Raw genomic sequence first — 10,194 nt, forward strand, 5'->3', positions numbered from 1 at the left:
CAAGGGAGAGCGGTGGCTTGAGGTGGCGTCTAGACAGGATTTGTTCTTATCAAAAGTTCAAAAGGATAACGCAGGGGGGAAAAAACTGAGAAACGTAACTGTTACTAATTAGATAAGGAATCTTATTGAATACGAAAATAAAAACATAGAAGATAATAATAATAATAATCATCATCATTATTATTATTATTTAATTATAGAATAATAGGCTAGAATTGTATTAGACCTATTTATATTTTTTGTATGTTTTCTTTACTTTCGTTGTGACTTTTCTGTTCTCATTTTTCAATTACTAATGAGTCAAATTAGTAGCATAAAAATAGCCTATCTATTTCCTGATTTTTTTTTCGCTTATTTGTAAGGATTCTACACAGGACGATGTCGTTTAAAACAAGCGACAAAATCTGAAAATTGATAAATAGCCTATGTTGTTTTTGCTTTCCAACATTATGTGTATAGCAGTATAACTAGTTTAAAATTCTTAGAATAAATTTTTACTTTAACTAAAAAAAATATTCTCATTATGAAAACGTCTGGACCTGTGTTTTTGTCGGAGAGAAAATGTTCTGGATTAATGGATTATATCTTAGCATAAAAAACATACTCCCTAAAAAATAATATAAGACATATAAACAAATACAATGAGTTAAATTCTAGGTGATAAAACATTTGTCATGTTAAGGAAGTCCTTTACTAGATGTGGACATTTAAGTTTTCATGCATGATGGAAGCTTATATACATAACCAGCGTTTTAGTGTAGACAGATGTGATGTGTTAAACACTGATGAAGTTTATTTAGCATTTTGACGGCTTTCTCAGGTCTACGCAGCGCCCAGTAGGCGAAATCATTATGGGTGAACTCATGAATATTAATAACGTCGCTCTGACGTTGCTTGAGGTGGCCAGTCACAAAAGTTAGTAAATATTGATAAGCCACGCCTCTATCAAAAATCTATTCGATATAATTCGCCAACTCACTGACGCCCGCTCACTAGCGTCACACTTTCGGCCAATCAGGAAGGTTAACGTCACGAGCATAAATTAATATTCATGAGCCAAGCCGTCACCGTAGTAGGATTTGTAAATAAACCGAGCGCAGGGTGTTGAAGAGCCAATGATCTAGAAGCAACACAACGATTGGTCGTGGCTGTGTACGACGGAGGGGCTTGTGAAATTAAGGAGACTGCTAGTGTCCAACACTTACAATGAAAACCTTACTTTGCAAGAGAGCTAGAGGGTGACTGGAGCGAGACACACAATGTTCCAACAGATTTGGAAGTAACACACGCATCAGCCTGTAGCCTGCAATCTTCTTAGTCCTGACTTAAATATCATCTTGCAATTTAGAGTCGTTTCGGGACTTACTCTGGACATTTGTGCTGCTGAGAATAGTTTTGAGCACCCGCATCATGGAGTACACCTCTTCCCCAAAGCCTCAGCTGTCTTCTAGGGCGAATGCTTTCTCCATAGCCGCACTCATGTCAAGTGGGAAACCGAAGGACAAGGAGTCGGAGGGAAATACCATCAAGCCGCTGGGTGAGAGCAGATCTGACTCTTTTACGAGTTTTGATAGCAAAAGTGTTTTCGTGTTTTGCAACAGTGACATGAGTTTGCATGTGAGGCGTACGGTGACATCTGCGTCAAACTACAGCAGTTTTATATCAAAGAAAATAGCCTCGTGTAAAAGAACTGAGTATTGAAATAATTACATTGTTTTCAGTGGGTTATACGATTGCATGTGCTTCTGAGGTCGAAAAATACCATCAAGCCGCTGGGTGAGAGCAGATCTGACTCTTTTACGAGTTTTGATAGCAAAAGTGTTTTCGTGTTTTGCAACAGTGACATGAGTTTGCATGTGAGGCGTACGGTGACATCTGCGTCAAACTACAGCAGTTTTATATCAAAGAAAATAGCCTCGTGTAATAGAACTGAGTATTGAAATAATTACATTGTTTTCAGTGGGTTATACGATTGCATGTGCTTCTGAGGTCGAAAAAATGTGAATATTCGAAGGAAATGGTCCAATTGTGACCTGTCAATATAAGGAGTAATTCTATTAAGCTTTTTAAAATAGATATATAGAATAAAAAATATCAGATCAAAAAGTGAGATTTTGTATTTGGCCAATTTGTGTTGTTTTGTTAAGATGTGTACGCTTTCCTGGCTAATCCAAATGAATAGATTCAATTTTGTAGGTGCCCTAAACCCACAAACGACAAGCAGTTTATTTACATTTACAATATAAAAATAGAAGTGAAGTCTAATTTGCCTAGCAGTAACTATTAAATTTAAAAACAACAATTATAATAGCTGGTTTTATGGCCACTGCGTTGGAATATTTCTGGCGCTTCTGCAGTTTGTCATTTTAAATGTTTTTTTAAAAACGTTTAAAAAAATTAACTAGGCCTACTTATGATCCTTCATCAATATTTAAGCACGTAAATACTATTTATTTTAGGCCATTATTAATTATAGCAATGTGAATTCTGTTTATACATATAATTATATTATTTTTACATTTCATATAGGCTCATATATTATTATTAATAATATGAATAATAATACAACTAAATATGCAACGTTAAAGCAAATGATGTAAATGGTGTTATGCTGTTTTTGTATATGATTGTGATATTTTATTAGAACCAAACCAAATTCTGCATGCTTGTCCCAGACTTTAACATCGTTTGTAACACTAACTGCAATAAATATGTGCACATGTATTTTATAATTCGTGATCCTTTTTTAAATTCTAGAACAATTCGTGGAGAAGTCGTCGTGCCATCCAAACCTCGCAGACCTGCCTTCGCTGGAAACCCACGGCGACTTCAGCAGCGGCGGCGGCGGCGCTCCGTTATGTACCGAGCCGCTCATTCCTACGAGCCCCGGCGTGCCCAGCGAGGAGATGGCCAAGATCTCCTGCAGCCTCGAGACGAAAGAACTGTGGGACAAATTCCACGAACTCGGCACGGAAATGATTATCACAAAATCTGGAAGGTAAAAAAAGCTGAGATTATTTTACTTTTCGTAGTTTTAAACCAGCAGACGAATTTGTTTAGTATATTTAGTAGACGCATTTAGCAGGACAGGCCTGTTGTCAGTAGACATGGGTTTAAGCCTATATACTTAGCCTATATACAGACTCGCACGCGCAGGAAGTGTATAGACTACAAAAGCAAAGATTAATAGTAATTCAACAGAGAATAATCAAAAACAGATAGCCTACCTTTATTGTGTGTGTTCATATATATGAAATATATATACCAAAATAATAATAACATGGGTTTAAAACTGTTACCACATGTAAAATAGGCTACTTCAGCTCATTTGTTTTACACGGTTGAACTAACATATTCTCAAAAATCATGTTTACTCACGTGAATGCCACTTATAAGCATTATGTTGTTTCAACAGGCGAATGTTTCCGACAATTCGTGTATCATTTTCCGGAGTGGATCCGGACGCCAAATATATCGTACTAATGGACATCGTTCCGGTGGACAATAAGAGATATCGATATGCCTATCATAGATCCTCGTGGCTTGTGGCGGGAAAGGCAGATCCACCTTTACCTGCTAGGTAAGAAACTTTTCATATACCTGTGTGCTTGTTCTGCTATTTTTGATCATTTAAAAAGTTGCTAAATCATAAACAAAGATGTGAACAGCCAGTGTAACTAAAAAGGGAATAAATCGTTAAAAACATTATTTTACAATATAGATAACCTAGCAGCTGAAGCGTGTAATTCTAACACAGGCTATTTGAATTTCGCACGTTCTACTTCTTTCTGTTTTTGTTTAAATATTAATTTATTTTTAGTCATTTTTAGATTCAAATCCAAAGAAAATTGTGTGAAATGTAGGCTAATTATAAGGATAATTTAAATAAAAATCGAATTATGAACGTAGGCTTTATTCAAACGGATCGACAGCATACACTTTTTTTCCTGTTATTATATTACAGGTTGTACGTGCATCCAGATTCACCATTTACAGGAGAACAGCTATTGAAACAAATGGTTTCTTTCGAAAAAGTGAAGCTTACAAACAACGAACTGGATCAGCACGGACACGTAAGCACAAAGCTTTATTTTTAATCTGTGCTATATTGCGGCTTTACTTTTTATTCTGTGTATGCCAGTGTGTGCTAATTATAGCTAATTGGTTAATGAAAATAAAAATAGTATCTGTAAAGATAGGCATCTGTATCTGTAAACATAAGTGCCTTTACAGAAAATATATTTTGCCTGTAAAAAAAATTTATGTTTTTGAGAAATGATCAAAAGATGATTATTCAAGTATGATAGTTTTAATAGCCTGTTTAGATATACAACACAGCATATTTAAAGTAAAAGTAGACTGATGGTAAAGCATAATAGTGTTTTCTATATTGTGTCATGATAAAAAAGAGATAATGATGATAATAATAAATATTTTAGTAATTAATGAAATGCATAATACACTCAGCAAAGGCCTGGTTTTTATATTTATTTATAGTTTTCATGCATCACATAAATTCAAATTTTCTTATATTTCTGACCAATTTCTTCAACAGATCATCCTGAACTCCATGCACAAGTACCAACCACGAGTTCATATCATCAAGAAGAAAGATCACACAGCATCACTTCTTAATCTAAAGTCTGAGGAGTTTCGTACTTTTGTCTTCACTGAGACAGTTTTCACTGCGGTCACTGCTTACCAGAACCAGCTGGTTAGTACAAATCAACCAGCTTCCTAATTCCTTTGTAAGGCAGCTGGAAAAGCCAGTATACATTTAGTCAAAATGTATGTTTTAAGTATATATTTCTCCCACTGGCTATTTTTATGAATTTGTTTCGCTGTAAATTATAGTACTATTTTGAATAAATAAAAAAAATAACCACAGAGTATATTTTGGCAACAGTTTCAAATTGATTTGATTTTAGCAGAACAGTTCACTGGAAGACATCAGTCATTTATGTTTAATTTAATGCTCGTGACATCATGTGGGAGAAGAAAAGAGCTGCTGGATTAATTTAGTCATTTCCTATTTTTGCTGCAGATAACCAAACTGAAGATTGACAGCAACCCTTTTGCCAAAGGCTTCAGAGACTCCTCCAGACTCACGGATATTGAGAGGTATGAGGACTTCTGCTGCTAGGCGTGTGTTCAGTTCAGTGAGTGATTGCAGAGGGAGGAGCAGCTGCTCTGGGGAGTGAAGCGTGTGTGTGGTGGGGAACGTTCAGCCAAACTCATTAACAAGTGCACAAGTGGCTTTTCATTAGTCTCATTAGACCTATATGCATGTGGGCGGGTTGCTTTAATGCAAGCTGGAAAAAAACGTTAACTTACAAGTGTGGTTCATGTGGTCAATTAATAAATAAATAATAATAATTCATAACAAAAAAGGTAAAAAATAAAAACATCTATAATATTGCTGAATTAATCAAAGTATTTTTTACACCAACAAAACTAGATTTAAGATTTGTTTAGGTCAGGTAGAAATAGCTTCAGGTAACATTTGTAGCTTATCAGTTTTTATATTATATTTATCAATTGATATATATATATAGATATAGATATTAAAGAGTTCAGATGCAAAAGCCTCTAAATGCCGTCTGAATTTTTCTTCTAAAATGGGCATTTTTATCAGGCTCCTATATTTATGTTCAGTTATTTCACTTTAATTGCACAGAAAAGGACCTATACATTGCCATTAGAGTAAAATTACTGAACTTAAATATAGCAGCCTGATAAAAAATGCTCATTTAAGATGAACATTTCAGATGGCACTTAGAGGCTTTTGCATCTGAACTATTCATATATAAAATCAATAAATACAATATAAATTTATGTATGAATTTTGGCAACCTGTGGATGTGTTAAATGAATGCCATCTATTTTAATTAAGTCGATTTTAACATATATAAATACTACAAGAAAACACACTTGAAAAGATGTCAATTTCTTTCTGACCCAAGTTTCACAAACAAAACAATTGAGTGACCCAAAAATAACTTGATGATATTACAAATGCTGGAAATGACCAATTTTGGCAATGTGCTCTCAAATTACACACCAAAACCTAATTTAAGATTTACAGCATTTAAAATAACTACTGAAAGTAATTGTTGCAGGTTCTTTCTTTTTATTGTTTATTCATTTCTTTTTTTATATTTACGAATAATGCACTTTTTTGCCCACTAGTGACGGTGTGTTATATTATATGATCTCTAAATATTTCAATTAAGTCAATATTAACACAAACACACAAGCATGCACACACGCGCACACACACACACACACACACACATATCTGTATATATATATATATATATATATATATATATATATATAATCATATACTGCAAGAAAATGCACAAGAATAATGGTCAGTATCGCTCACTTTTCTGACTAAAGAGTCACAAGAAAAACTACTGATTGTTCCAAAAATAATTTTATAAAGCTAGAAATGATGGAAATGACCGATTTTGGCAATGTGCTCTCAGATTAGCATTCCAGTTAAACATTTGCCAGCGAGTTCCATTTCAGAGCCCAACGAAAGAACAACCGAAAGTCAATGACTGCCAAAAATACCACACAAAAATGCATCCTGCTCTCTCTCTTTCTCCGTCCCTCTATTTCTTTTTCTCTTTGGAAGGGCTGTGAATTAGATCTGATCAATTGATCTTCAGGGAGCTGCAGAAATCGCATTAGTCTGGAGTCGGGCACTGCACTAAAACACAGCGTAATTCAATTGGGCCCCGTGACTGATTGAAAACAGCCACCCAAGTTGTAGGGCTGCGAGGCCCCTCTCCTCGGGAGCGCATCGCAGATAAAAACACACATATTTGTATTGCGCTGCTGACAGATATTGCACTTTCCTAACCTAATTGGGAGGCTAATGTGGACGCATGGCTCTTGTGATGCAGACCATCTCAGCCTGTCTGAGGAGTCTAATTTAACAGGAGCTAAATGCACTTACTGCAAGGCTAGCAGACACACTTCTCTCTACGCACTTGCTGTGTGTTAACATATTTTTATGCGCTTGTTGTTTAAGCTAGCATGAACTGTCTGATTCATCGAACACAAAGCTGCAGAGAGACACTTGGGATGTGTTAATTAATTAACATATTCACACCTTAATGTATGGTTTAAAAAGTTAGAATAGTAAATAAAAGTTAAAAGTTCCTCACTTTGTTACCTGAAATAAAATAAATAAAAAAGTGAATTTTACTTTAGTTTAACTTGATGTACTAAAATAACTAAAGCTAAAACTGAAATTAAATAATAAAAAAAAGATTTCAAGATTTTTAAAAAAGCTACTAAAAAAAGACAAAAACATACAACAAAAACTGTTAAAATATTATTTTGTGTTTATTTTTGGAGATTTGGATTCTCTTTAAATGAGATGATATTATGTGATGGCTTGAAAAATATTTGTTTAGTTTATTAAAATTAAGTTTATTTAGGATACATAACCAGATCAAATGATTTTGTAAGTGATTGTGGATATAGAGATATATTTTGGGCTATTGTCTTTTGATTTTGCTGTAGGGAAAGTGTTGAGAGCTTGATCCACAAGCACTCTTACGCCCGGTCGCCCATTCGGACTTTTGCTGGTGATGAGGACACCTTGGGTGAAGATGGGCACTTGGCACACAGTAGAGGTAAGAACATTTTCCTGTAAACCATGCACTGTAAAAATATTCTATTAAATTGACTTTTTAAAAACAGCAGTTGTAAATGCTAGAATGTCTCCTTCAAAAATACACTGACAATGTTTCCGGTATTATAGAATGACTGTATAGTTTTTACAACCTATAACCATATATTAAATGCAGTTATATAATGTTAATATACAAATTTACTTGAACTTCCAAAATCTGCTTTGTAACTAAAAATGTACTGATAACCACCATAATAATACATGTGGTGAAACAGAAAGGCACAAGATTAATAAGAGTTCATCATATAGACAGTACACAAAAAGATGAAGAACCATCAGGGTAACCCACATGAATAAATAATGCAATAAACATGAACTAAATAACAGAAAATGTAACACAAAACACCCTACTGTACTTTACCGATAACAAAAATAATAAAAAACAAAACTATTGATATAAAATGCAATCATACGTCATGTTTCACACAGTTTTCCAGTACAGTTTTTGGTTACACTTTATCTGAAGGTGTCCTTGTTACAGTGTAATTATACATTAAATACTGTACTTACTATATGGTTAGGATTAGGGTTTGACTTGGGGTTACTTGCATGTAATTATGCATAATTAATTGTTATTATAATAGTAATTGCATGTAACGTGTAACAAGGACACCTTAAAATAAAGTGTTACCCAGTTTTTCACTATAAACTATATGGCAATTCAAAGTTTTTCTATGAAACAGAAAGGCACAAGATTAATAAGAGTTCATCATATAGACGGTACACAAAAAGATGAAGAACCATCAGGGTAACCCACATGAATAAATAATGCAATAAACATGAACTAAATAACAGAAAATGTAACACAAAACACCCTACTGTACTTTACCGATAACAAAAATAATAAGAAACAAAACTATTGATATAAAATGCAATCATACGTCATGTTTCACACAGTTTTCCAGTACAGTTTTTGGTTACACTTTATTTGAAGGTGTCCTTGTTACAGTGTAATTATACATTAAATACTGTACTTACTATATGGTTAGGATTAGGGTTTGACTTGGGGTTACTTGCATGTAATTATGCATAATTAATTGTTATTATAATAGTAATTGCATGTAACGTGTAACAAGGACACCTTAAAATAAAGTGTTACCCAGTTTTTCACTATAAACTATATGGCAATTCAAAGTTTTTCTTCCATTTACCATAAAATATCAAATTCATATAATGTGATGTAAACCATTTACACTCTTACAAATGAAGATTATTTATTGGCATCAGTGGTTCCATGAAGAATCTTAGAGCCTTTCCGTTCCACACAAGGTTCTTTGTAGCGAAAAAAGTATTTATTAAAATGTTCTTCACGGTAAGAAAAAATAGGCTACTTCTTTTAAGAATTCTTCACTAAGGTTCTTTGGGGAACCAATAATGGTTCGTCTGTGGAATCACTGCAAAACCCCGTTTGGAACCTTGATTTTTAAGAGTGTAAGCTATCAATTAACCGTTTTTTTCTGTAAAAATTACTCAAATGTGTAAATATGCTCATTTTATGGTACAAATAATGCATTCAATTCTTTCCGTGTAGGTTCAGCATTCACAGCATCGGACAACCTCTCCCTCAGCTCCTGGGTTACCTCCACGTCTGGCTTCTCTGGCTTTCAGCACCCTCAGTCTCTGTCTGTCATCGGAACCAGCACAGCGTCCCTGGCCAGTCCTCTTCCTCACCACATCCAGGGCTCTCTACCTCCTTACAGTCGACTGGGCATGCCTCTCACCCCATCCGCCCTGGCCGGCTCCATGCAGGGCAGCGGGCCGACCTTCCCCTCCTTCCACATGCCACGCTACCACCACTATTTCCAGCAGGGGCCCTACGCCGCCATCCAGGGACTGCGCCATTCTTCCACAGTCATGACCCCGTTCGTATGATTCCTGCCACTTCAGCCTTATAAGATTTCCCAATCACCGGCATGCGAAGACATACGGCACCCATACACACATGCTTACACTAAAGGAAGAACCACATGTAAATAATATTGACTGACACGGCATTGACTAACGACCCGGACATGCTGCATCTTGCAGTTGTGCTGGAGAAAAAGTGAACGAAAAGCCCAACGGACACGGATTCTTGTAAAACAGAACTTCAAGCATGAGTTTTTAGTGTTGATAAGAGACTCCAAGATCCGAATTCATCTGCAGATGTGTTAATGCTACCTTTAAAGGCATAGTTCACCCAAAAATGAAAATTCTGTCATTATTTAATTGCCCTCATGTCATTCCAAACCTGTATAACTTTCTTCCTTCCGAAGAACATAAAAGAAGATATTTTGAAAAATGCTGATAACCAAACCATTTCGATTCCCATTGACTTCCATTGTATTTCTGGTCCATATAATGAAAATCAATGGGAACTGAAAGTGATTACAAACATTCTTCAAAATAAGTATTTTTTGTGTTTTGGAAGTCAGTGGGAACCAACTTTCTTCAAAATATCTTTTTTTGCGTTCCACAAAAGGATAAAAATTCATACAGGTTTG

General features: G+C 35.0%; 1 protein-coding gene across 1 annotated transcript; it reads left to right on the plus strand.

Moving 5' to 3' along the window:
- Positions 1 to 1,211: 1,211 nt before the first annotated feature.
- On the plus strand, positions 1,212 to 9,919 carry LOC107600539 (T-box transcription factor TBX20-like). The gene is made up of 8 exons (XM_016292470.1): positions 1,212 to 1,537; positions 2,758 to 2,998; positions 3,416 to 3,580; positions 3,965 to 4,073; positions 4,556 to 4,714; positions 5,045 to 5,121; positions 7,540 to 7,652; positions 9,243 to 9,919. Exons 1-8 carry the CDS (start codon positions 1,411 to 1,413, stop codon positions 9,581 to 9,583), a joined length of 1,332 nt encoding a protein of 443 aa, XP_016147956.1. The 5' UTR covers positions 1,212 to 1,410; the 3' UTR covers positions 9,584 to 9,919.
- The last annotated feature ends 275 nt before the right edge of the window (positions 9,920 to 10,194 follow it).

Source organism: Sinocyclocheilus grahami, unplaced genomic scaffold (genome assembly GCF_001515645.1).
Source record: "Sinocyclocheilus grahami isolate Dianchi unplaced genomic scaffold, SAMN03320097.WGS_v1.1 scaffold285.1, whole genome shotgun sequence".
Classification (NCBI taxonomy): domain Eukaryota; kingdom Metazoa; phylum Chordata; class Actinopteri; order Cypriniformes; family Cyprinidae; genus Sinocyclocheilus; species Sinocyclocheilus grahami.

Excerpts from the sequence above, each read along its gene's own strand:
- LOC107600539 (XM_016292470.1), top strand. The coding sequence starts at position 1,411 with ATGGAGTACACCTCTTCCCCAAAGCCTCAGCTGTCTTCTAGGGCGAAT. Across the intron at positions 2,999-3,415 it reads ATTATCACAAAATCTGGAAG|GCGAATGTTTCCGACAATTC; the intron begins GTAAAAAAAGCT and ends TTGTTTCAACAG. Across the intron at positions 4,715-5,044 it reads CTGCTTACCAGAACCAGCTG|ATAACCAAACTGAAGATTGA; the intron begins GTTAGTACAAAT and ends TTTTTGCTGCAG.